Here is a 27,437-nt window from a genome sequence, read left to right on the forward strand (position 1 = left end):
ATTATCTCATATTATTTCATAATAAATTATTTAATGTTTAATATAACGTATAAATTTAATATTATTAAAATAAAACTCGTTTAATTATATATAAACTCATTAAGGGTGTGGTAAATCAATAACCTAACTAACCTAATAAAAATATGATGGATAAAAAATTAACTAAATATTTAATATAGAATATAAATGTACTATTGTTAAAATAAAATTCGTATTAAATTATATATAAGATTCAATAAGGGTATTTTTAAAATTAATAAATTAGTGATTTAACTAAAAACTAATAATGAATTAATGATTTAGCTAAAACTTAATAAAAATATGAAAAATAAGCAAAATTACCTAAAATTATGGAAAACATGACAAATCAGCAAATTCACTACTCAAATAATAGTATAGAATATAGATGGTGTTTCCATAATTATTTTAATGAAATTTTATTGTTTTAGTTAATTATTAATGACATTTAATGTATAATCTCATACATCAACTGAAGTTAGGTCCAATATAATTCTTATATTTTAATAAGAAAGATTTTATATTTCAATTTTTTAAAATTCAAAAGCCAATAATAGAACTCAGAATCTAAGGAGTTCTCTAACTAAAACTCCTCTTTTTCAATGTTTTTTATTATTTTTTTAACAAATTACTATGAGAGATGTTGGAGGATGGGTTCCCGGCCCAAGCGCGAGTAGGATTTAAGTCCGAGAAGAAAGCCCCATCAACAAAGGCCGATCCAACCAACCAATGCTCCTCTGGAACATGCCACACGCAACCAATAAACAAGTGCCTAGAAACGTAGGTTGCACTAACCGCCGACACAGACGTAAGACAGAAACTCAAACTTATGCAAGCAATAGTATAATGATGATCGGCGAACCGACCCTCTAACATCTCCACTATGAAGCCGAAGGAGAAGAATAGAGTTGTATAAATATGAGAGCATTCAATGAAAACGCTAGGAGACGAAATAAACATAGACAGAAAAAGAAATAGCTGTGACGATGAGTTTAATCTTTACGACGTTTTCTTTGTATATCCTTTCGGCTTGTAACTTACACTTCATATTAACGAAACCTTTGGCTTCCAAATATCTTTTATTGCTTAATTAGATATGTTTTAATCCTTGTTACCGGATTTAAGATTCAACAAGAGATACCTTAGATCCTCTGATGGACTTGTTCTTAGTTTTTGTTTTCAACCAAATAAGAATAAAAGGAAAAGTAAAAGAAACATTTTTCAATTGATGTTGGAGAAACCAAAAATCACCCTAATACACTTGATATGTTTTACTCATGCCTTTCCTTTTTAACTCTTCAAGGTGTGTTCTTTATACCGCATTTTTCAATTGATGTATATCGACTTGCTTTTCGTAGAAAGTTTAAACCGCATTGTAAACCCCCACCCCCCCCCAAATTGACTTAGCTTCCCTCTTCCATACTCTGCATCTTTAAGGATATTCTGCACAAGTAATCCACCTGAAACTCGAAATGAAATACACAAAATCAAGAAACAAAGAAGGGGATGATAGCAAGCATGTACACATTGAGCTTAATCAAAAATAGTGAAACCTGATTTTTCGCGGTGTTGAAAATTAACTCCTCGAAGCTGACAGCAATTCTCATGAGCTCCTCAATTCCTTCTTGCCCAGAATATGGAACATGTTTCTTCAGTGTTTCCAACCTGCTCAAATGGCAAAAGTAAATTCTCTTTTTATAAGCATATTCACTAGGGTCAAAGCAATAGGACAAAACGTTGTAAAACATTCAATTTCTACATAATTTTGAACATCTAAATTGGCTTTGGGGGAGGAAAAGAGTAGCAAGAATGAGAAAATATGACAAATATGGAGGATGAACAAAACTCACAGTGTGTTGACATTCTTCTGGCGTGAAGCTGGTGGATGTAGAGTTCTCCAGTCAACTGTGTTTATGGCAAGATTACCCATGTGGACAAAGCAAAGCATTAACATCAGATTTTTAACTCCATTTAAAATCTTCAAGAGAAACGAACCAAGTGGGAAAATGGATGCAACTGAGCTCGAACATCCATTTATTACACCAAGAAAATGGATTGCATCTACGGATTTGCTTGTCTATCATGAGAATGATTACCGTTCTGAGATGACTGTTGCTTCACAGGCTGCATCTGAGGTTGCGGAAGCTGCCCTTGCTGTACTGGCTTCCTCGGCCTGTGCCTATTTAAGAAACTTATAATCTGCGTCTCATAAAAATCCACATTATCCTTTAATGCAGGCATGATATTGCTCTTTGAAATCAATAGGAATCGTATCATTCGCTCCAACATTATCTTGAATTGTTTCAATTTCTCAAACTCCTTTAATCTTTGTTGCTGCGGTAGTGAATACTGCTGGAGAGAAAGAAAAAAAAAATGTTCAATAGGAAAAAGAGAAAAGCACATAGATGCAAGCTACAACCTTTGTGGGTGTGAGAAGGAACATAAATATCAGATGTTTACTTTTCTAGTGGACAGTAAACATACGAGCCTCAAGAGCATATTTTCGTGAAATGGTTAACAAGATACCAAAGTTGTGCAGTATCGTACCAGTATTGCATTGAATTCATAGAAATTTCTCCCAGCTACTAGTGTTTCGGAGGACATACACACACTACTCTCTTAGAGAAAAAAAAGATCGCAACTTACTTGCTCCAACTTGGCTGAAGCTCTCTGGTAGATATCGTGAAGTTCTGCTAAGTACTTTTCGTTTATAGTTCTGATCTGCAAAGGCAAAGCACCATGGTCACACGATTATTCATTACAGTGATATCTCTTGACACTTTAAAAAGCGTAGACAGAATCAGTACTATATATAGCATCTCCCAGAATTCTTCGGAGCGTAGAGAGCAAGACTAAGAGGACAGAAGGATTAACTAGAAAGAAACAACAACCTTTTGGTAAACCTCCTCTTGCCAATCAACACCATTTGCACTTTCCATCTGTGCAGTGGAGTCTACCAATGCTAAAATTTATAAACACGGGGGGTTTGCTCAGCATCAGATCCAGCTGAGGTGGGATTATGTAAAGTATGAGAACCTAAAGTATTCACAAGGATATAAAAAGCATACATGATGGCATCTCCGGAAGGGTTCTTTGGGATTGATATAGTTGTCTGTGTTGGTCCACTACATTTTGAGGTGGAAGCAGAGAACCTGTGACTTGACCTGAAGATTGAAGCCTCTGTTGCACATCCTGTTGTAGCAGATTAGGTTGTTGTTGCAAACCTAAGTGCTGATGATGCGACTGTTGGCCCTGAAACAGAAACAAGCCATGAGCAGCCTGATGCGTTGGTTGCAGCAGCCCAACGGTAGGCTGTGATAACATGTGCACCGACTGCAGGTTAGTCTGGGAACTGAGCAACTGTTGTTGTGGTTGCTGCAGTCCTGCAAGACTTCTTTGAGTGCCCAATGGTTGCTGATGAAGGCTGTTTTGTTGAGACATCAAATGCTGTGGCAACTGATTTCTCCAGTCACCAGGTTCTCCTTTTGGAACGGAAGGCCTCCAGTTGTTGTTATCCATCAAGTGTTCCTACGTATACAACAAACCTTGAAGAGAAAATAACCAAAAAAAAAAAAAAAAAAAAACTTCAGGAAACAAAATCCGATTTTATGCCAAGATTCAGAGCAGCTAGGCTAATAATAATAGCAAGTTTGAGCCACGGAATCACCAATTCTAAAGAAAATCAAGAAAGAGACAACGAGTAAGCATACTCTCTCAATCACACCAACAAAGTCAAATCTATTCTCCTAAATAGTATTAATTAAGAACCGAGAACCACAATCAATAAAGCGTGATGGCATGTCTTCACGAGACTCCCGATCACAAGATTTGAAAATTTTACCTCAAATATCCAAAGCCTGTCGAGGCGAATTCACGGTCGCTACAAACGATTAGGGTTATGGTTTAGCTTGGAGAAATGGAATTGAACAACATATATAAAGGATCTTTCTGGGCAAACGTAGAATCGTAACCTTGCCAAATGTGTCCTCAACTTTTAGTTGACCAAGTTTTCAGTGTCGTCACTCGGCTATTTAATTACGAGAAACCCCTCCAATTAATGAGAAATTACAAGATGAACCAGCCAACTACGAGTCACTGTGTATGACGACGTTTATCTCATCATATGGTTTTAAGTTTTAACCCAATGTTTTAAACACGACCGAACACTGAACCTGATGACAAAAAAAAAAAGTCAAAAGGATATACAGAGAGTATATGTGGCAAAGGAGGAATTTAAATGTTTTTCACTTTTTATTTCAAATATAGAAGAAAATTTAATCAGGACATTTTGAAAATTTAAGGAAATAAAAAAATTTATTTTGGCCGATGTTTCAATCGGTGGCCAAAATTTAAATGTTTTTACGAGTTTTGTCAGATTGTTAAGTAATAGATATTTCATGAAAACAAAAATCGGGTTAGTTATCAAATCACCAAATTTGCCTGTTTGACCGTGGATCCAAATCAGATATAAAACACTGGTTTAATCTTTTACAGCTATTGTTGGGCGTATTAGGGTTGGGTATCATAACTCGTTACTCGCCTTAAATTCGCTACTTGATTCGTATCCGCTTTGAAAATTCAAATACTTGGTGTTATCAATGCAATTAACAAGTCGATAATTTTCATTACTTGTAAGACCAAGTCAAGTATCAAGTATCATTATTAGTTTTAGTACTTGACTCTCGTTACGCTCCGTTACTTGCCTCGTTACTTGCCCCATTACTTGCTATTTATTACATGATCTATATTAATTACTTGTTTATATTTGTATTTTCTTTTACTTGCATTTAGGATTGGACACAAATACTCATTACTCTTTTTATACTTGTTACTTTTTTCATATCCATCTTGATTTTTAAATACTCGTTGTCTTCTAGTCAAGTATTACGTAAAGAAGACAAATAAAAAATATATATGCATATTTCGATATATAAACATTGTATAATTTTCACGATAACAAAAATTTCTTCTCTAAACAAGTAACATGTAATAACAAGTCATATAACTAAATTTTTAAGTAGAAAAAACAAAACAAATTTTTATTTTTATTTCTAATAGAGTATTATTTAGTAAGTAGTTCTTAAATATTCCGAAAAACTCGTAAATAGTTCATAAGTACTCGTAAATAGTTCACAAATACTCGTAAATAATAAGTAATAGAGCAAGCCAAGTAACTTGCAAGTAATTTATTTTTGATCAAGTACTTAAAATAGCAAGTACTCGTTTTTAACAAGTCAAGTACAAGTCCAAACTCGTACAAGGCAAGTCAAGTTGCAATTACACGCAAAATAGCAAGTATCCGCTTTGTGCCCAGCCCCAGGGCGTATCAATAAGGAAACCTATTTATAAGTGGTAACTCTGTTTTTGTTTTTAACCAAAGAAAGAAAAAAACTTTTTCAATTGATGTTGGAAAAACCAGAAATCATCCCAATAGTATACACTTGACATGTTTATCCATGTATTTCCTTTCTAACTCTTCAAGGTGTGTTATTTATATACAAATATGTATATGGACTTGCTATTCCTAGAATAATTTAAACCGCTTTGAGAACACTCCCCTTGTTTGACTTAGGTTGCCTCTTCCAAACTCTGCATCTTTAAGGATATTTTGCTTAAGTAATCCACCTGAAACTCGAAATGAACACACAACATCAAAAACGAAACGTAACACATTGAGCTTAATCAAAATATAGTGAAACCTGATTTCTCGCAGTGTTGAAAATTAACTCCTCGAAGCTGACAGCAATTCTCATGAGCTCCTCAATTCCTTCTTTCCCAGAATATGGAACATGTTTCTTCAGTGTTTCAAATCTGCTCAAACGGCAAAAGTAACTTCTCTATCTTTAAGCATATGCACTAGGTAAAATCAATACCGACAACGTTTTATTTCTACAGATTTTTATCATTAGATTGGCTTTGGGGAGGAAATGAGTAGCAAGAGTGAGAAAATATTAAAATTTTGGAGGAACAAACTCACAGCTTGTTGACATTCTTCTGGCGTGAACCTGGTGGATGTTGATTTCTCCAGTCACCTCTGTTTATGCCAAGATTACCTATGTGAATAAAGCATTGACAACAACAGATTTCTAACTCCATTTAAAACCTTCAAAGAGAAACAAATCAAGTGGGAAAATGGATGCAACTGAGCTCCAACATCCATTTATTACACTTAAAATGGACTAAAATTTACCATATCCAAAACAAGCTTCTGCTACTACATGAAGGACTTCAAGAAAGTCATTTACCTAGATCCAAGGGTAGGCTGTTGCTGGCAGCAAGGAGAGATATCTTTGCGGATATTTGGCGAAGGTAATCGATCTGGATGTTAATATTAAATATATCAGACCAAAAAGCAAGATATGACATAAATCAAGAAGGTATACAACAGCAAAGCATGTTTATGTTGTGAAGTTCATTGCCTTAGAAATCTCTATATTTATCACACTAACGAAATAGACATTGATGTTGTGAAGCCAATGAATCACCTGGTGATCAGCAGTGTTGAAAATATTCTCCTCCAATCTGGCAGCAAATCCCCTGAGCTCGTTGGTTCTCTCTGTCCCAGAATGGTGCTTCACTAGTGTATCCGTTCTACACAAATGAAAAGTTATATAACTATTGGGTGAAACGAGATATGAAACCATAACAATAACACTCTATTTCTAAAGGATATAACATCAAACTGGCTTGGGGGAAATGATACTAGGAGAGAAAGATGACAGCTCTTTTGAATGAGACAAAACAAACTCACATATTGTTGACAATCATCCTGCGAGTAGCAGGTGGCAGTTGAGTTCTCCAGTCTCCAGTGTCCACGGCAGGTTCTCTGTTCGGAAGATAAGAAGGCCTCAGACTGTTATTGTCCATTAGGCTTCCTACATCGACATTAGCCTTACCGGCTATAGCAATCACAACAGTTACTCAAACTTTAGATACAAATTCTCTTCTTCTTTTTTTTTTTAACAGTTCCTTTTGGTTTAACTACCAAAGGTTACAGCGACAAAACAACCTTCTAATGCAAGATGAAGAAATTAGAAAATGTTTTGCTAGGCTTATGAAAATAGAGAAGCATAAAGGGATTGATTGTTAGTACCCGACGAATTCAAGGGTGTGGTGGGCTCAGCTGCATTTTTAACCGTGTTTTCTATCGTCAGCACCTCTAAGGATATTTTCCGAAGGTAATCATTCTGAGACTCCAAATAAAAAATGGAAAATTAGACCAAAAGCGTGACATGAGATAAATCTGGAAAGCATACAAAAATCAAATATATGGCTACCAAATGTCAGTTCTTTAGTCCAATTCCATCGGTATGTTTAGGACACTAGAGAAACAAAGAAGGATGGTCAGCATATTACCAAGTTAGCAGCATTGTTGAAAACTTTATCCTCAAATCTGGAGGCAATTTTACTGTGCTCGTTGACTCCCTCTGGTCCAGAAAATGGAAGGTGTTGTTTCTTTAGTGCTTCCGTTCTGTGCTAACAGAAAAAAAAAAAAAAGTGATTTAATTTAAAACCCAAAACAAAATCAAGAAAATGATTTTGACAATGACATTAGGCTGAGAAACATAATCTAATAGATGTAATAAACGTACATCATGTTGACAATGCTCTCACGTGCATCAGATTGCAATTGAGTTCTCCAGTCTAATGTGTCAATCGCAGGTTCCCCATTGGGACAAGAAGGCCCCATTAAGTGTGTGTCCTGTCTTTATAATCCACAAAGCATCATCAATAGCGGACCAATAAGATTCAAAAGAAAGAAATTAACTTTAGCTATACAGACAGACAACAGTTTCGTTAACTGATCATCCATTACCAAACAAAACGACTTCATCTACTCTCCTAAATGTAAGAATACGAAACGCTTTCTCTTGAATCCAAGCCGCAAAGGAAAAAAAATCTCAAAGCCAAGCCCTAGATTCGAGAAAAAAAAAAACAGAAACGCAATTAGGAAACTTCACCTTGAATCGACGATGAGATTACGCAGTTTCGAGGTCAAAGTCGCAGACCAGCGTTCCCTTTACAGCGAAGGAAACCAAAGGGCGGAAGAACAACGGGAAAGGAGAAATTGAAGTCAGAGCTAGGGCTTTTATACTATGGCCCATTGAGCTTAAACAAGCCCAAACTAATTTTACTTTTTAAGTCCTTTAATCATGGTTATAGGAACGATAAAATCAAAAGTTTCGCAATGCTTTTGAATCTTTTTCTTCTTCTTCTTCTCGTTATTATTAGGATAATAACAATATTAACTATTTTATACTTATGGAAAAAATCTTGTATAAAGAAGCTTTTACATAAGCATATACAAGATTTACTTAACATGAGAGAGAGCAAGGCGAGGCTTCTTCCTCCCCAAGAAATATGTTACCGATTACCGATAAAATAATCTATTTTGGTCATTTTGTTTTTTTAGATCTATTTTTGTGACATAAACTAAAAAAAGTCTATCTTATAGAATTGTTCTTATACAAACATAATTAACATTCTTTTATTCATGCCTTTTAACTTTGGAGGCTTTTAAGCTCTAGTTCTTAATATTATCAAATACATACGTGGAATCGCCAGAAAGTTCCAAATGCTCCCCCCTTCAAAGCAATTTTACTTAGTCGTCCTCTTCCATAGTCTGCATCTTTAAGGATATTTTGCGAAAGTAATCCACCTAAAACTCGAAACAATCCATGCTTAATCAAGAAATTTTCACAGCACCGTCATCCCACTGCTTCACTAATGTTAGCTAAAATTAGAATGAAGAAGAGTGAAGTGAAGTGAGTGAGACCTGGTTAATAGCAGTGTTGAATATTAACTCCTCGAAGCTGAGAGTAATTCTCCTGAGCTCCTCAATTCCTTCTTGCCCTGAATACGGAACATGTTTCTTCAGAGTTTCCATTCTGCGCCATATGACAAAAAAGAAAAGATACTATTCTTAGGTCAAGGCACTACTATGACAAAACGTTTATAACAAAAGCAAAAGAAAAAAAAAAATGTAACGAACATACAGCTTGTCGATATTCTTCTGGCGTGAATCAAGTGGCAGTTGAATTCTCCAGTCACCTGAGTTTATGGTAGGTTCAACGTTCAGGAGAGAAGGCTCTGCATTGTCCTTGATCAAATGATTCCCTGTGGGATATTCACAAAGCATCAAGGGTTTAGACCATATAACCTCCACAAGGAGAATGAGTTGTTTAGCACACCAAAACCAGCTTTTGCTAAGTACACGAAGGACGTTGCTTACTAATTATATCCAAGGTTAGGTTGTTACTATCAGCAAGGATAGAAGAATCGGAACCAGCTGCATTTTGAGCTTTAGTCTCCATAGTCAGCATCTTCATCGATATTTTCCGGAGGAAATCAGTCTGAAAATTCAAAAAAAAAAAAAAATCAGGATCATAGCTTTCATACACCAACCGTATAATTGGGGGGGGGGGGGGGGGGGGGGGGGGGGGGGGGGGTACAAAAGATCATATCTTATTTTCCCATGTCCATTGGTTTTTGCAAATCTCTAATATAAAACCACACTAACGAAACAAAATTAATATAAAGGAGGACAAGAGGTGTGTGTAACCTGGTTAACAGCACTGCTGAAAATTTTCTCCTCGAACCTGGCAGCAATTCTCTTGAGCTCGTTAATCCCTTCTGGTCCAGAATACGGAAAGTGCCTCTTTAGTGTATCCATTCTGCGCAAGTAAATCATGTAAGAACAATTACCAAAAAATTTTAACTTATTCATCAAGAATCTATATATATAATAGCAGCATAGAAGAAACCTTCTAGTTATAGAGAAATTATATATATATACAAAACAGGAGATGTGATGATGAAGTTACATCTTGTTGACGATGTTCTGTCGTGAACCCGGTGGCAGTTGAGTTCTCCAGTCACCAGAGTTTATGGCAGGTTCTTCGTTCAGGAGAAAAGGCTCTACATTGCCATTGATCATGAGATTGTCTGTGGAATATTCACAAAAGCATCAAAGGGTAGATCTTATAAGAAAACAAAACACATAACAAACCAAATGGAATCTATTTCAAATGAAGGCACAGAGGAGAACGGCGAGACCACAAAGATGGATAACAATTAGCCGCTGAAAACTTCATATTAGGTGCCTATTGTGGCATTTAGATTAGCTCACACACATGGAGAATGCATTATCCAAAACCAGCTTCTGCTAAGTACATGAAGGACGCATTGCTTACCCAGTTCATCCAAGGCTAGGTTGCTTCTATCAGCAGGGATATAAGAAGCCGAACCGGCTACATTTTGCGATCTAGTCTCCATAGTCAGCATCTTCATAGATATTTTCCGAAGGTAATCAGTCTGAAAAATTCAAAAAATAAAAAGAAAATCATATACATGCCTTTTCATGTGCATTGCCCTCACAAATCTGTATACAGAGAAGGACGTGTGTATTATTATTATTACCTGGTAAACAGCACTGCTGAAAACTTTCTCCTCGAACCTGACAGCTATTCTCTTGAGCTCGTTAATCCCTTCTGGTCCAGAATACGGAAGGTGCTTCATTAGTGTAGCCATTCTGCGCAAGTTGCAAGTCAATCATGTAAGAATAATTTACCAAAAAAAAAAAAAAAGAAGCTTATTGAAACCTTCTAGTTCTAGAGGATATATGTATAGAGAGAGAGAGAGAGAAAAGAAGATATGATGATGACGTTACATCTTGCTGACGATCTTCTGTCGTGAATCAAATGGCAAATGATTCCTCCAATCATTTGTGTCCATGGCAGGTTCTCCGTTGTTAACAGAAGGCGCCATCAAGATCAAGACTTTTATAACTTCAATGAGAACAAACAAAAAAAAAAACAGATTAAAGTGTGATTAGCTCCAAATGTCTTGTAATTATTGAGACTTAGAGCACAAGAAAACAAACTATTGAGCTAAACCTCTGATCAGTACCAACTTCTTTCACTGATTGGTCGACATAATAAAATTCCATTTATTCTCCTCCTACTTGTAAACGTGAAATAAACAAGCCACGATACTTTTCTCGCATCCCGACCAGAAGAAGAAAACAAACCCCTAAAATCAAAGACGGAAAATTCGAGAAAACAAAATCACCTCAGATTTTCTGCAAGGGCTTTCGGGGATTGAGAGTTGCGACGAGCAGAGACCAAGACCAAGAACTTGCTTGAACATAAACGTAAATAGAAAAATGAAAAGAGGTGACGTGGCCTTATTATATGAACCCAAATATGTAATGAATTTTTCAGAAAAAAAATGTTACAAGGGGCCCACTGATATTTGATTAGTCAGAATTAAAAAAAACTAGACTTTATTTTATGGGCCCCACACTAAACAAAAATTATGCCCCATTGCCTCCTTTGCATTTTGTGTAGATTGTTTTAACTTTTTAACTGAGTTTACTAATACTTATATTTGAGTGTAATAATTTATTTACATAGAAATTAAAAAACAATATTAATTTTTTTGTGAATCTTTTTAAAATTTGCAATTTTTTATTTTTAAACTTGAATTTGAAAAAATTAGGTTTTAATATCGAAACAGACACCGATTTAGCGAGTTTGACCGGTTTTTAACCGAATTTGTCGGTAACTCAAATTTGGTTTTTATTATAACCCTGAACCGGTTAGAAGAGCGAGTAACGATTTGACATGTCCGACCATTTTCAAAGTACTGAACCGAAAAAAAATTGTTGCTTTTAAATAAAAAATTATTCTGCATTTTCAAATTACATGTTAAAATCTAGTTAGATGTTAAAGTATTTAACAAAACCTATTAAAGACTGAGCATAGAATACATGGAACAATAACAAAATGTCACTTCATTTGTTTCCTTTGACATATTTATTATTATAACAAATTTGTTTTAATGGTAGCTGTTGTTTTTTATGTTTACATTCATTTTTCATCTATACAAAATGTTAGTATTGTGAAATAATTAATTTGTTATTGGAAACTACACGGAGAAATTAAATTTACAATTATTTGCAGTAAAATGTGAAATTCGTAACTACTGTTTGTTTATGTTTATTAATTGTAAATGTGAAATTTTTATATAATTTCAAAAACAATGTTTGATAGGAATGATGAAACCTGATCAATAGCAGTGTTGAAAATCAACTCCTCGAAGGTGGCAGCAATTTTCTTGAGCTCTTTGTTTCGTTCTTTCCCACGGTTTGGAATATGTTTCTTTACTGTTCCCTTTCTGCTCACGTAAGGCAGGCAATATGTCAGAACGTTGTAACATTGATTTTTCTACAGAGCTTTAGCATTAAGCTGGCTTTGAAGCAAGCAAAGATAACTACTATTTCTGAGTGACAAACACACAATGCATAATGAACTTACATTTTGTTGGCATTCTTCTTGCGTGAATCCGGTAGCAGACAAGTTCTCCAGTCACTTGCGTTCACAGCAGGCTCTGCTTTGATGGGGCCTTCCATTGTCATCTGATGACAACCTTCACAAGACGACTAACAAATGAATCGTGATAATATTTCCAACACACTCAAAAAATTTCATGTTATTATTATGTGTTCTGGTATATACTAGCATATAAATCTAACTTACATGAAGAGTTTTTTTTTTTTTTTTTGGAAACAACATGAAGAGATTAATACGTTAAATTTACACACCAATAAAAGCATCTGCTACTACATGCATGAAGGGCTTATACCTGGATACAAGGACAGACTGTTATAAACACCAGGGATAGGTAAAGGAAAAGGTAAAGAAGAAGAACCAGCTGCACTTTGCCATTTAGTAATCTCCATAGTCAGCATCTTTATGGATATTTTTCCAAGGTAATCCAACTGAAAGTATCAAAAATAAAAGAATATCAGGAAGGTTTCTAAGCTTTACAGGTACGCCACTGCCTCACAAAAACTCTTTGTATTACCGGATTAGCAGTGTTAGAGCAAATTGATCATGAAGAGAAGGTAACCGTTGGATTGAATAAAGGCTTCACAGCCGTTGGATTAGCTAAGTTTGATTATGTCTTTGTTTCTGTTTAGAGTCAATAACGAGACCGAGTATTTAGGCTCATGTCATGTCCCCGATCCTGGATAGGATCGTCTGGACGGACTGCGGTGCGAGGAAACGCACCAGTCAGGTCATATGACCTAAAGACAAGCGTGTCATAGCCTGGAAGTAAGGTTAAGGGCATCAGGAAGCTAAGGCATAGCTAATCCAAGAAGGAAACAAGCTGGACACAGTGTATAACAGCTGGGCGATGCAGTAAGCAAGCTCGACCAGCTAGGTGAAGTGTAGTGCAGCTCAGTGTAGCTCACTGAAGAGTGTGGCAGCTCCCTGAGCTAGATGGACTAGCTCACTCAGCTGGGGCAGCTGGGGATCAGCTCAACTCAGCTGGACTGAGTGTTCAAGTCATGGGCAGTTGGGCCGGGTCTGGACAGTGGCCGGGCCATATGGGCGGTTATGGGCTGGTGGGATCTTGACATGAACCACCAAGGGTCCGTGGGTCTTGGCCTCAGACAAGGGACTCAGGATGATGTTCTGGGCCTAGTTTTCGGACAGCCCAAAGGAGAGAAGAGCAGTTGAGCAGTTATTTCCGAAAAGGTGAAAAAGGGGCAGTTTTGTGCCCTTTCTCTCCAACTGCTTGTGCCGGTTTCTCTAGGGCAGTTGGGGCTCAGTTTCTCTATAAATAAAGAGTCTCTGGCACAAATAATGGCACGAAATTCCTTAGGCAAAGCTCTGCCAAAATCTTACCAGAAAGATAAAGAGAGAGAGACCGGCAGATAAGAGAGGAGGACCGTGTGGAGTGGTGTGATCTTGCTGGCGTGTTCTGATCGTGGGAAGACCAGGCCGTAGAGATGGACGCCAGGGCTTCCTCCTACACCCTGAAACACAAAGAAACACAGAGAAAAGACAGAGAGTTGGTCGGATTCCCAATCCAAGACCCATGGTGGTGTGAAGGCCATAAAGAGGCAGTTTTGGGAGAGATCAAGGGGGAAAGTTATGAACGACTTTATGGTGGCTTTTGATCCGTGATGTTATCACCCAAAGCATCCTCCAGGGCCTTAGAACACACAAAAATGGTGAGGAAAGAAGGTAGATGACCGGAACTCATTCCCAAAGGTCAAGACAGCCTTAAGGGCAGATATGTGTAGAAAGGCAGTTTTATGGGCACTGAAGGGGGAAGTGATGGACGATCCTGTGATGATGTTTGATCATGGATGATCACATCCTGGGCTTCCTCTGTGTCTTGGGAACACACGCAGATAACCAGGAGAGAAGGGAGAAGGTCAGACTCCACTCTTACAGGCCAAGACAGCCTTGAAGGTAGATGCAGTGTAGAAAGTGGTTTCATGGGAGTTCCATGGAAGGGAGGATGGGTGCGACCCATGAATAGAACTTATCAATACTGGAAGTATATGATAAGGATTGATATAGGCGTGCACTGGAGGAGCATGGCCGAACATAATAAGGAATGGCAAATGATCTAATCAGATCATGTATAAGGTAATCGGTTTTATGATCACCTTTTGAATTACAATTCTGTTGACTGTGGAATTGGTCATGGCCAAGTATGGCACGTCCTTGAGGAATATATATATTATGAATGATTATGGTGTAGTCTGTTGGATCAGACTTGATGACACTGAACCATGGCTTGGCCGGTTCAGAAGAACCCTCCATGGCCTTGGTTTGGGAGCTAAGTCTGGATCTCCTACTTCCTGATGGATTTATGGCGATATGACTTTGGAATCCTCTTAGTGGTGAATTATCATGAATTATCATGGTATTTGGGGATTTTTATCTGATTGATTTCGAGATGGTTAAGGTGGCCGGTGGGGCTGTTCTAGGTCAAGATCCATAGGATCGAGATCGGTTCTTGGAATTCTGACTTGACCATTCTCTTAGTTAAGATTTATCATGAATTATCATGAATCCTAATGAGTTTTTAGGGATTGATTTAAAGATGGTCTCTTGGGCCGGTTTGGCTGATCTTGGCCGAGATCTAGGGGCTGGAGGCCGGTTCTGGGAAATCCGATTGGACCATTCTCTTAGTTATGATTTATCATGAATTGTCATGAATTTTAATTGATTTTTGGAGCAAGTTTGCTTGGGGTCGAAATTGCACCTGAGGGCATATTGGGGTCAGATCCTTGTGTTAGGATATCTGATCATATGTTTGTGTGCTGGAACATATTGTCACTTATGATATTGATCATAAGGAATTGCTGGTTATCAACCTTGGTGTTGGTAAGGCAGGCCGTGTGTGATCTGATCATGGGCAAGGATGGACGACCTGATCCTTGGATGATGGATCAAGGTGTCTGATCTGATTGATCGAAGGATGCACCGGTGGTAAGAGCGACACTAATCAGGTTCAGTGGGACATGGTTCCATGACTGATTAGGAAGTATGAGGACTCATCAGTTCTGAGTCATGTGGGGTGGTTGGTTGATTGACTCAGGATCTGATGGGCATTGTTAGTCCATGAGCTGGACTTGGTATCATAAGTTGATAAGGCAAAAAGGATGTGGGACAGTGCATGAGCCGGTAAGGGCCAGATGCATGTCCTTAGCTGTTTGAAGACTTCTCAAGGGTTACTTATGTCTGTGGGGATGGTTGGCTGAATGACTAAGTACCCAAGGAAAGAGTTTATGCAGGTGTAAAGGAGCTGGACGCAGTATATGGCAGCTGGCCATAGCTCGGTCCTAGCTCAGTTCGAGTGTGACAGCTCGATCAGCTGGTTTATGAGTTCATTCAGCTAGAGTAGTTGGGCCGATGAGCTAACAAGCTCCGTGGATGTGGCAAATGTATGATCTAGCAATGTTGCATAGATCTAGATAGAATGGTTAGGGGAATGGAACCTCAGATTTGTATGCCTTGATTTGGGTTCGGGATCGGCCTTGGAGCTAGCTGGCAGTTGTGTTTACTGACCAGTACCTGAGGTGATCTGACCAGACAAGTGTTAGATTGGATTTAGTCCAATGAATGATAGATGTTATTCCGCTGTGCATAAGTTGAAAGGATCTAGCTAGGGAATGACTAAGGTAGTCTTGAGCTAGGATCTGAGTTAGCCCTCGCCAATGGGCGATATTTTAAATAAAGGGCAAAATTTTTAGAGGTTCGGTCCGGGTATGGACTGAGCGACGTGAGGCATCGACCGCGGCCTAGTCGGCCAGGATCGGGTCTTACAAGTTGGTATCAGAGCATGCTTGATCCTGTTACGGACAGTGCTCAAAGATGTTGAGTTCCAAACCGAAATTATTTCTGAAAACTGAGATGACTTGGAACCTTAGTTGTGGTGAGCCAAGTGAGAGTTGAGGTAAGTTTGGGTTTCATGCTTGTGAACGGGGAAGTTCCAAGATGAGCCGGCTTAGCCAAGATACACTCTTCCACGGCAAGACCCTGAAAACATAAAGGTTAGTTTATCTAGTTATTTGGGAATAATGGACGGATTGGATGATGGACGCAATGCAAGATCTTTGTATGGACGACCTGGACAAGGGAAGTAACATGGACTAGAGAGTGGCTAAGGTTGAAAGAAACGTGCAGAACTCTCTTGGAGGTAAATGTTATTCCTTTGTGGCCGTTCAAAACAAGTGAGCATATGCAATGTTCATGTTAGTCTAAGGGAGACGCTACATGTCTAGTACATGAGTAGGCTTGTGATCAGATGGATCAGCTTGGACTCAGTGTAAGTCAAGGTAGGATTCCTTAAGATTGAGTGAATGGAATGGATCAATTCCAAGAGGAATTGGAAACACGATGTTAAGTATCTTAGTATGATGAGGATTGAGGTATACTATAAACACTTTTGTGAAAGGTATGGGACGTTCACAGATGTGTGATGCTTTGGAGAATGGTATGGGACATTTTCGAAATGTGTGATCAAACCGAGATCCTACTCATCTAAGTACTTAATGATCGGTGGTGTGGAAACACATTATTTGATACTGGAGCTACACATAGTTTTGTGAGTCCAAGTATGATTGGAAAAGGTTTGTTCCGATATGGAACATGGGATGGTCCTGAACGAGTAAGTGCGGCCAGAGGGCAAGTTATGAACTCACTCGGTCTGGTTAAGGACATCCCTGTGGTGATCTTGGATAGGCCGATGCCTATAGATCTGATTGTTGTCCCCCTCAAGTATCATGAAGTGATCTTGGGCATGGACTGGTTGGGAAAGTATCGGGCAACTCTAGATTGTCACCGGGGAAGGGTGCAACTTGAGAACGAGTTTGGACCCCGATTAAGTACCAAGGAATCAAGCCAACCTCTTGTAGTTTGGTGGTTTCAGCAGTCCAATAGAACGGATGCTTGGAAATGGTTGTGAGGCCTTTTTGGCTACCATTTACACTGATGAAGTTGTAGGGGCCTGTGACCCAGAGGGTATACCGTTGGTTCGGGAATTTCAGGATGTGTTTGGGGCACTACAGGGCATTCCCCCTGATAGGGCTGACCCATTCATCATTGAATTGGAACCTGGAATGGCCCCATTATCTAAAAGTCCATATAGAATGGCACCAGCTCAGATGGCAGAGCTGAAGAAGCAACTTGAGGAGTTGCTTGTATTGCCTTGGGGAGCACCAGTTCTTTTTGTGAAACAGAAAGATGGTAGCTTCAGGCTGTGTATTGATTGAGACGGTTGAGTCCCTGAGTGGACCAGAACCGTAATATGACCAAGTCCGGTAAGGGACGAGGATCAGGACACGACCTACTCGGAGATGGACCTATGGTCGGAATGCACGGTCGAGTCCTTGAGTGGACCAGGACCGGAATATGATCACGTCCTAAATGGACCAGGATCGAAATATGACAAAGTCCAGTGATGGACAGAAGTAAAGTTAAGGCGGTTTAGTTTTCTGGAGACTAAGATCACAATATGGCCAAGCTGGAAAAGGCTGTGGTCGGTTAAGGGATGATCCAATACGATTAGGCTGGGATCATGAACTCTTGGTGTATGTAAGGACATAAGGAAACAAAACAATCTGTTAGGACTTGTGGTACAACAAGCGGCCTAAAGACTGGAACGAGTTCATTAAGACTTGACTGATACATTGAGTGGCTTGGAGATTGGGTAAATTTATTAAGACTCGGGTATGCAGTAAGTTCTTAGGGACTGAAGATGATCTAGTCATGGACTAGGGTCAGAGAGTAAGAGACTGGGTGTCTACTAGGACCGCAACCTGGAGAGTTGGGTCAGTGACACAAGTCATGTCTTTGTATGGGTGCTTGATGGACCACTTGAAAAGATTTTGGGTTAAATATCTATCAAGTGGGGGAGACTTGTTGTGTATATGATGATCAAGACGTGGTCAGTGAGAAGGAACAAGGTGGGAGATGCAACGAATTGGTTAGAAAGAACCAATCGAGCATGCTCCATGTTCCGGGTACAAAGGAGTTCGTATGGAACCTTTGTCATGAGACAAGAGTTTAACACCACAGGATTCGAGGACGAATCCTACGTAAGTGGGGGAGACTTGTCATGTCCCCGATCCTGGATAGGATCGTCTGGACGGACTGCGGTGCGAGGAAACGCACCAGTCAGGTCATATGACCTAAAGACAAGCGTGTCATAGCCTGGAAGTAAGGTTAAGGGCATCAGGAAGCTAAGGCATAGCTAATCCAAGAAGGAAACAAGCTGGACACAGTGTATAACAGCTGGGCGATGCAGTAAGCAAGCTCGACCAGCTAGGTGAAGTGTAGTGCAGCTCAGTGTAGCTCACTGAAGAGTGTGGCAGCTCCCTGAGCTAGATGGACTAGCTCACTCAGCTGGGGCAGCTGGGGATCAGCACAACTCAGCTGGACTGAGTGTTCAAGTCATGGGCAGTTGGGCCGGGTCTGGACAGTGGCCGGGCCATATGGGCGGTTATGGGCTGGTGGGATCTTGACATGAACCACCAAGGGTCCGTGGGTCTTGGCCTCAGACAAGGGACTCAGGATGATGTTCTGGGCCTAGTTTTCGGACAGCCCAAAGGAGAGAAGAGCAGTTGAGCAGTTATTTCCGAAAAGGTGAAAAAGGGGCAGTTTTGTGCCCTTTCTCTCCAACTGCTTGTGCCGGTTTCTCTAGGGCAGTTGGGGCTCAGTTTCTCTATAAATAAAGAGTCTCTGGCACAGATAATGGCACAAAATTCCTTAGGCAAAGCTCTGCCAAAATCTTACCAGAAAGATAAAGAGAGAGAGACCGGCGGATAAGAGAGGAGGACCGCGTGGAGTGGTGTGATCTTGCTGGCGTGTTCTGATCGTGGGAAGACCAGGCCGTAGAGATGGACGCCAGGGCTTCCTCCTACACCCTGAAAGACAAAGAAACACAGAGAAAAGACAGAGAGTTGGTCGGATTCCCAATCCAAGACCCATGGTGGTGTGAAGGCCATAAAGAGGCAGTTTTGGGAGAGATCAAGGGGGAAAGTTATGAACGACTTTATGGTGGCTTTTGATCCGTGATGTTATCACCCAAAGCATCCTCCAGGGCCTTAGAACACACAAAAATGGTGAGGAAAGAAGGTAGATGACCGGAACTCATTCCCAAAGGTCAAGACAGCCTTAAGGGCAGATATGTGTAGAAAGGCAGTTTTATGGGCACTGAAGGGGGAAGTGATGGACGATCCTGTGATGATGTTTGATCATGGATGATCACATCCTGGGATTCCTCTGTGTCTTGGGAACACACGCAGATAACCAGGAGAGAAGGGAGAAGGTCAGACTCCACTCTTACAGGCCAAGACAGCCTTGAAGGTAGATGCAGTGTAGAAAGTGGTTTCATGGGAGTTCCATGGAAGGGAGGATGGGTGCGACCCATGAATAGAACTTATCAATACTGGAAGTATATGATAAGGATTGATAGAGGCGTGCACTGGAGGAGCATGGCCGAACATAATAAGGAATGGCAAATGATCTAATCAGATCATGTATAAGGTAATCGGTTTTATGATCACCTTTTGAATTACAATTCTGTTGACTGTGGAATTGGTCATGGCCAAGTATGGCACGTCCTTGAGGAATATATATATTATGAATGATTATGGTGTAGTCTGTTGGATCAGACTTGATGACACTGAACCATGGCTTGGCCGGTTCAGAAGAACCCTCCATGGCCTTGGTTTGGGAGCTAAGTCTGGATCTCCTACTTCCTGATGGATTTATGGCGATATGACTTTGGAATCCTCTTAGTGGTGAATTATCATGAATTATCATGGTATTTGGGGATTTTTATCTGATTGATTTCGAGATGGTTAAGGTGGCCGGTGGGGCTGTTCTAGGTCAAGATCCATAGGATCGAGATCGGTTCTTGGAATTCTGACTTGACCATTCTCTTAGTTAAGATTTATCATGAATTATCATGAATCCTAATGAGTTTTTAGGGATTGATTTAAAGATGGTCTCTTGGGCCGGTTTGGCTGATCTTGGCCGAGATCTAGGGGCTGGAGGCCGGTTCTGGGAAATCCGATTGGACCATTCTCTTAGTTATGATTTATCATGAATTGTCATGAATTTTAATTGATTTTTGGAGCAAGTTTGCTTGGGGTCGAAATTGCACCTGAGGGCATATTGGGGTCAGATCCTTGTGTTAGGATATCTGATCATATGTTTGTGTGCTGGAACATATTGTCACTTATGATATTGATCATAAGGAATTGCTGGTTATCAACCTTGGTGTTGGTAAGGCAGGCCGTGTGTGATCTGATCATGGGCAAGGATGGACGACCTGATCCTTGGATGATGGATCAAGGTGTCTGATCTGATTGATCGAAGGATGCACCGGTGGTAAGAGCGACACTAATCAGGTTCAGTGGGACATGGTTCCATGACTGATTAGGAAGTATGAGGACTCATCAGTTCTGAGTCATGTGGGGTGGTTGGTTGATTGACTCAGGATCTGATGGGCATTGTTAGTCCATGAGCTGGACTTGGTATCATAAGTTGATAAGGCAAAAAGGATGTGGGACAGTGCATGAGCCGGTAAGGGCCAGATGCATGTCCTTAGCTGTTTGAAGACTTCTCAAGGGTTACTTATGTCTGTGGGGATGGTTGGCTGAATGACTAAGTACCCAAGGAAAGAGTTTATGCAGGTGTAAAGGAGCTGGACGCAGTATATGGCAGCTGGCCATAGCTCGGTCCTAGCTCAGTTCGAGTGTGACAGCTCGATCAGCTGGTTTATGAGTTCATTCAGCTAGAGTAGTTGGGCCGATGAGCTAACAAGCTCCGTGGATGTGGCAAATGTATGATCTAGCAATGTTGCATAGATCTAGATAGAATGGTTAGGGGAATGGAACCTCAGATTTGTATGCCTTGATTTGGGTTCGGGATCGGCCTTGGAGCTATCTGGCAGTTGTGTTTACTGACCAGTACCTGAGGTGATCTGACCAGACAAGTGTTAGATTGGATTTAGTCCAATGAATGATAGATGTTATTCCGCTGTGCATAAGTTGAAAGGATCTAGCTAGGGAATGACTAAGGTAGTCTTGAGCTAGGATCTGAGTTAGCCCTCGCCAATGGGCGATATTTTAAATAAAGGGCAAAATTTTTAGAGGTTCGGTCCGGGTATGGACTGAGCGACGTGAGGCATCGACCGCGGCCTAGTCGGCCAGGATCGGGTCTTACAGCTCACGTCTGTTACTCTGTTTCCACTAGCGCAATTTTCGTTTCATCTTGTTTCTATTTGTTATTGTAAGGCTATTTAACGCCATGATCTCCAATTGAATGAAGTACGTTTTCAGCATTCTAAACAAAGAGCTTTCATAATTTTACAGATTGGTATCAGAGCTCCGTTAGCGTGTGAAAACTGAGAGAGAAGAAGCCGTAGCTTCAAAACACAAGAGTGAAAAATGGGAGATTGGAAAATGAAGTTGCCACAGTTCGATGGGCATTGGGATCATTGGAGTGAGGTCATGGAGAATTTCTTCAGATCAAAGGGCCTGTGGAGTACGATTGAGACCGGTTTCGAGGAGTCATCATCCTCAACGGTGCTCACGGCGGAGCAGACACAGCAGCTGGAAGAAACCAAGAAAGATGACCATAAGGTGAAGCACTACCTCTATCAATCCATTGATAGAGTGACCTTTGAGCAGATCTTGGATAGGAGAACCTCCAAGATCATTTGGGAGTCAATGAAGAGGAAGTTCGGTGGGAACGATCGGGTGAAAAAGTCCCTGCTGTAGAAGCTGAGAAGAGACTTCGAGGTTCTGGAGATGAAGGAATCTGAGAGTGTGAAAGAGTATTTCACAAGAGTACTGGCGGTAACCAACCAGATGAGAAGTAATGGTGAGATCATGAATGATTCCAAAGTGGTGGAGAAGATCCTCAGGACTCTCAGCGAAAAATTCATGTATGTAGTGGTGTCCATTGAGGAATCTAAGGAGATTGAAAACATCCATCTCGATGAACTTCAGAGCTCTCTCACCGTTCATGAGCAAAAGTTCAAGAAGGTTGACAAAGCTGATGATCAAGTCTTGAAAGTATCCCATGGTGGAACTGGTTCATACCGTGGGAGAGGATCGACGTCAAGAGGAAGATGCTTCAATGGAAGAGGTAGAGGAAGAGGCCGTGGAAGAGACAAGAGCACGGTGGAGTGCTACAAATGTCACCGTCTAGGGAACTTTCAAAATGAATGTCCAATGTGGGATGAAGAAGCAAACTATGCTGACTTTGATGAGAAGGAAGAGATGCTACTAATGGCATATATTGAAAAGGAAGATGAGGAGATCGACGTGAAGTTTGAGGAAAATGCAGAGAAGATGTTAATGGCGTATGCTGGGAAGAACGAGAACATGAGGAAGAGAACATGGTTCCTCGACTTTGGTTGTTCCAATCACATGAGTGGATATCGAGACCTATTCTCTCATATGAATGAAAGCTTCAAACACACTGTGAAGCTGGGGAACGAAAAAAAGATGGAGGTTATTGGCAAAAGCAATGTGAAGCTGGTGCTGAATAGTGTAGCTTACACAATCAGTGATGTGTACAACATACCAGAACTCAATAACAATCTGTTGAGTCTCGGACAACTTCAAGAGAAGGAGATGACGATCATCATACAAAAAGGAGTTTGTAAGATCTTTCATAAAGAAAGAGGTCTTATCGCAGTAAGCAAGATGAGCTCCAACAGAATGTTCATGTTGCTTGATCAGACCGGAGAGACAAGCCAACAACGTTGTCTACAAACAACCACAGAGGACACACCAAAGCTTTGGCATGAGCGTTATGGGCATCTCAGCCACACTGGTATGAAGACGTTGCAGAGCAAGGAGATGGTAAGAGGCTTGCCAAACTTTGACGTCCAAAAGTCACCTGCTCAGACTGTCTAGTAGGGAAACAGTCAAGGAATCCAATACCCAAGAAGAGTTCATGGAGAGCTACAGGAATCCTTGAGTTGGTGCATTCTGGCATATGCAGACCTATCAGTTCAGTAACCACAAGTGGTGTCAGATATGTTCTATGCTTTATAGATGATCACATCAGGAAAGCATGGGTGTATTTTCTGAAAGAAAAATCAGAGGCATTCAGTTACTTCAAGGAGTTCAAAAAGAGGGTGGAGACTGAGACAGGAAAACTGATCAAATGCTTGAGAACAGACCTCGGAGGGGAATACACATCAACTGAGTTCTCTGAGTTCTGCAAGGAACATGGAATTCGAAGACAAATCACCACTGCCTACACTCCACAGCAGAACGGAGTGGCGGAGAGGAAGAACCGCACTGTTATGAACATGGTGAGATCCATGTTATCAATGAGAAAGGTACCAAGAATCTTCTGGGCAGAAGCTGTCAATTGGACCTTCTACATTCTGAACAGATGTCCCACTCTCGCTGTTAAGAATGTCACACCACAAGAGGCTTGGGGAGGAGTCAAACCAAGTGTGGAACACTTAAGAGTGTGGGGATGCTTAGCTCATGCGCATGTACCAAATGAGAAGCGAAGGAAGCTTGATGACAAAAGAATCACATGTGTGTTGTTGGGTTTCTCAGAAGAATCAAAGGACTATCGCTTATACAACACATCAACCAAGAAGATTGTGGTGAGCAGGGATGTGGTGTTTGAGGAAACAAAAGGTTGGAACAGGAATCAGAATCAAGAGAACATCGAGACTGAGCTGAAGTGGAACGATGATGATCTACCTTGGGGCGAAAGTGATAGTGACGGAGAAGAAGAAGTTGGAGGACCAGTGACTGTTGCAGAGGATACTCAAGAAGAACCGCAAGCAACAGTCAGGGAGGGAAGAAGACAGACGAGGCCTCCTAGCTATCTCAGAGATTATGTCACGTATGTCACTGAAAATGAAGCATTTAATGAGGACGATGAGGTAAACATGGTTCAGATCAACTCCTCTGATCCATCCACTATTACAGATGCTCAGATGTGCATCAACTGGAGAGAGGCCATGGATGCAGAGGTAGACTCGATTGAGAAGAATCACACCTGGGAGCTATCAGACTTACCGTATGGAGCAAAGTGCATTGGAGTGAAATGGATATACAAGACAAAGTTAAGCTTGGAGAGGAGAGCAAGTACAAAGCTAGGCTGGTGGCAAAAGGATATGCACTGGAACATGGAGTTGATTATACAGAAGTCGATGCACTTGTCGCACGCATGGACACCATCATAACCATTGTCTCAACCGCAGCTCAGAAAGGATGGGATATCTTTCAGCTCGACGTCAAGTCAGCCTTCCTTCATGGAGTACTTGCAGAAGACGTCTATGTTCAGCAACCAGAAGGGTATGAGATAGAAGGAAAGGAAGAGAAGGTTTACAAGTTGCACAAAGCCTTATATGGGTTGAAACAAGCCCCACGGGCTTGGTTCAGTAGGATCGAGGAGTATTTTTCCAAAGAAGGGTTCAAGAAGTCTGAGAATGAAGAAACTCTGTTCATCAAAAGAAACAAGCAAGGTAATCTCCTCATCGTTAGCGTATACGTAGATGACTTGATATACACTGGAGATGATGTATCTATGATGAAAGAGTTTAAGTTGTCAATGGAGAAGGAATTTAATATGTCTGATCTTGGAAAGATGAGATACTTTCTAGGCATAGAAATATTGCAGACAAGTCAAGGGATTCATATGTCTCAGACAAAATATGCCATGGAGGTCTTGAAACGTTTTGATATGGAAGACTGTAACGGAGTTCGCAATCCAATGGTGTCTGGAAGCAAGGTTGACATGGATGAGAATGGAGAAAGGATTGATGAGACTTTCTACAAGCAGATCATTGGAAGTCTCATGTACATCACAACGACGAGACCAGACCTGCAGTTTGCTGTAAGCTTACTGAGTCGCTACATGTCTAAACCAACAAAGCTGCATCTTCAGGTTGCCAAGAGGGTTCTACGGTACTTAAGAGGCACGATGGACTATGGGATTTGGTACAAGAGAGGAGGAGCTGGACAGCTACTGGTGTATACTGATAGTGACTTTGCAGGTGACATCGATAGCAGGAAGAGTACCTCGGGCTATGTATTGCCTATGGACAATGCGGTTGTAGCATGGTTATCAAAGAAGCAGCCGATCGTTACACTATCCACGACAGAGGCGGAGTATGTTGCAGCATCGGTTTGTGCTTGTCAAGTTATATGGTTCAAAAGGATCTTGGGAGAGTTGGGGTACAATGTGGATGGAAGCACTGTCATCTACCGCGGCAACACCTCAACTATAAAGCTTTCAAAGAATCCCGTCTTTCATGGAAGATGCAAGCACATAGGAGTTTGTTTCCATTTCCTACGCGACATGGTGAAGGATGAAGAGATACAGTTGGAGCATTGTGGTTCAGCTGAGCAAGTGGCCGATATCTTTACAAAACCGTTGAAGCTAGAGACGTTTGAGAGATTAAGGAGTCAGCTTGGAATTTGCTCAGTGACAGATAAGCTAAGTTTGGTTCACCAAGCTTAGTTTAGGGAGGGTTTGTTGGAGCAAATTGATCATGAAGAGAAGGTAACTGTTGGATTGAATAAAGGCTTCACAGCCGTTGGATTAGCTAAGTTTGATTGGGTCTTTGTTTATGTTTAGAGTCAATAACGAGACCGAGTATTTAGGCTCACGTCTGTTACTCTGTTTCCACTAGCGCAAGTTTCGTTTCATCTTGTTTCTACTTGTTATTGTAAGGCTATTTAACGCCATGATCTCCTATTGAATGAAGTACGTTTTCAGCATTCTAAACAAAGAGCTTTCATACTATTATAGTTAGCAGCACAACCAAAAATTTTCTCCTCGAATTTGGAAGCAATTCTCCTAAGCTCTTTAATTTCTTCTGGTCCAGAATACGGAAGCTGCTTCCTTATTGTTTCCATTCTGCGCAACACACAATGATTGGTCAATAAAAGTGAAAAGAAGAAAGATACCACACAAAAAAAAGAGAAAGATAACACAAAGTTACATCAACCAAAGTTACATCTTGCCGATGATCTTCTCACGTGAATCAGATGGCAATTGAGCTCTCCAGTCACATGTGTCCATGGCAGGCTCGCCTTTTGGAAAAGAAGGTGTCAAATTGTTATTATCCATCAAGTAAACTACATTTACAAGCAATGAAAAGCAGAGTATGTAGATTAAGTAGACTTATCATAGGTTCATAACTAAATGAAAACAGAGAAGAAACACAAACAATGACCAAGAATTTTACAGGAAACAAACTACCACACAGCATATGGATTATCTTTACACTCAGAACTTCTCAATGGATTTATATGAATTGAGTTTTTTACAGGATATGGATGATGAGTATGAAAAAACTCATTAGAAGAATGAATCCACCTAGGTATTACAACTTGTTATTAATAAATATCCGATATGATCAGCACCAGTTTTAATTATCTATTCTCGTAGAACACTTCACACATTTCATAATTGTTATTTAAAAAAGTAGATCATCCATCGACAGAAACTTCAATGGAGAGAGTACTTCTCTCGCATCCAATACCACAAGAGAATAACAAAATTTCAATAAACGTCACCTCAAATCCAGAAACCTATGGACGAGATTTGTGTGGGTGCTCAAGATTTGCTACGAGCGGAGAGACAGGAACGAAAATGGGGAAAAGGTTTATGTTATAAAAGTAATAGAAAAGTCAATATTTATTCATAACATAGAGGTTCTTTATATAGGAGATTACACCGTCATAGATAAATGGAAAGATCACAAATCATAATCTCTTGGTTATGAGCCATCCACAATCTGGTTTATAACACTCTCCCTTGGATGTCATAACCATTTAGAGCTTGTAATGTGCTTTAATGTTGCCTCATTAAAACCTTAACAGGAAAACCCAATTGGGACAAAACCATGGTGAAGGAAAAAGAGTACAACACACATTACTCCCCCATGATTTGGACATTACTGAAGGTCCCTTGGACCTCTCCAATTTTCTGCAATCCGTGGGTGATGAAGATCTTGGGCAGAATATGTTTCGTCCTCGAACATGATAGTTGGTTCTTCTTTACCGGCCATGCCATAATTTGATCGAACATATTGAGTCATCGACCTCAAAT

At 40.2% G+C, this 27,437-nt stretch overlaps 4 protein-coding genes across 9 annotated transcripts; all 4 read right to left on the reverse strand.

Annotated features, from left to right (window-relative positions):
- Positions 1-1,144: 1,144 nt before the first annotated feature.
- LOC106396125 (mediator of RNA polymerase II transcription subunit 15a) lies at positions 1,145-4,120 on the reverse strand. 4 transcript variants are annotated; one of them, XM_048758157.1, is made up of 8 exons: positions 3,860-4,120; positions 3,087-3,546; positions 2,910-2,980; positions 2,665-2,739; positions 2,115-2,367; positions 1,869-1,923; positions 1,572-1,683; positions 1,145-1,478 (listed from the first exon to the last, which is right to left on the reverse strand). In XM_048758157.1, the coding sequence occupies exons 2-8, from the start codon at positions 3,535-3,537 to the stop codon at positions 1,422-1,424; spliced, it is 1,074 nt and encodes a 357-aa protein (XP_048614114.1). In that variant the 5' UTR covers positions 3,538-3,546; positions 3,860-4,120; the 3' UTR covers positions 1,145-1,421. The 4 variants fall into 4 exon arrangements, 3 of the variants coding, with proteins under 3 accessions (XP_048614114.1, XP_013691888.1, XP_013691894.1); XM_013836434.3 differs by having other exon boundaries at positions 1,869-1,944; positions 2,115-2,370; XM_013836440.3 differs by having other exon boundaries at positions 2,115-2,370; positions 3,860-4,119.
- Positions 4,121-5,399: 1,279 nt separating this feature from the next.
- On the reverse strand, positions 5,400-8,302 carry LOC106396127 (mediator of RNA polymerase II transcription subunit 15a). 2 transcript variants are annotated; one of them, XM_022703053.2, is made up of 10 exons: positions 7,980-8,302; positions 7,611-7,720; positions 7,375-7,489; positions 7,112-7,205; positions 6,770-6,917; positions 6,504-6,609; positions 6,264-6,336; positions 5,996-6,071; positions 5,718-5,829; positions 5,400-5,643 (listed from the first exon to the last, which is right to left on the reverse strand). In XM_022703053.2, exons 2-10 carry the CDS (start codon positions 7,706-7,708, stop codon positions 5,587-5,589), a joined length of 879 nt encoding a protein of 292 aa, XP_022558774.2. In that variant the 5' UTR covers positions 7,709-7,720; positions 7,980-8,302; the 3' UTR covers positions 5,400-5,586. The 2 variants fall into 2 exon arrangements, with proteins under 2 accessions (XP_022558774.2, XP_013691897.2); XM_013836443.3 differs by having other exon boundaries at positions 7,611-7,724.
- Positions 8,303-8,454: 152 nt separating this feature from the next.
- On the reverse strand, positions 8,455-11,187 carry LOC106396126. Of its 2 annotated transcripts, none has more exons than XM_013836442.3 (10): positions 11,089-11,187; positions 10,688-10,805; positions 10,438-10,549; positions 10,212-10,332; positions 9,843-9,963; positions 9,581-9,692; positions 9,251-9,371; positions 9,015-9,135; positions 8,795-8,906; positions 8,455-8,677 (listed from the first exon to the last, which is right to left on the reverse strand). In XM_013836442.3, exons 2-10 carry the CDS (start codon positions 10,783-10,785, stop codon positions 8,621-8,623), a joined length of 975 nt encoding a protein of 324 aa, XP_013691896.2. In that variant the 5' UTR covers positions 10,786-10,805; positions 11,089-11,187; the 3' UTR covers positions 8,455-8,620. The 2 variants fall into 2 exon arrangements, with proteins under 2 accessions (XP_013691896.2, XP_048614115.1); XM_048758158.1 differs by lacking the exon at positions 11,089-11,187 and adding an exon at positions 10,914-10,932.
- An 847-nt stretch (positions 11,188-12,034) lies between these two features.
- LOC111206378 (mediator of RNA polymerase II transcription subunit 15a-like) lies at positions 12,035-27,119 on the reverse strand. Its single transcript, XM_048758159.1, has 3 exons — positions 26,341-27,119; positions 26,133-26,240; positions 12,035-12,803 (listed from the first exon to the last, which is right to left on the reverse strand). Exons 1-3 carry the CDS (start codon positions 26,451-26,453, stop codon positions 12,641-12,643), a joined length of 384 nt encoding a protein of 127 aa, XP_048614116.1. The 5' UTR covers positions 26,454-27,119; the 3' UTR covers positions 12,035-12,640.
- Between the last annotated feature and the right edge of the window lie 318 nt (positions 27,120-27,437).

This window comes from Brassica napus, chromosome C5 (genome assembly GCF_020379485.1).
Source record: "Brassica napus cultivar Da-Ae chromosome C5, Da-Ae, whole genome shotgun sequence".
NCBI lineage: Eukaryota > Viridiplantae > Streptophyta > Magnoliopsida > Brassicales > Brassicaceae > Brassica > Brassica napus.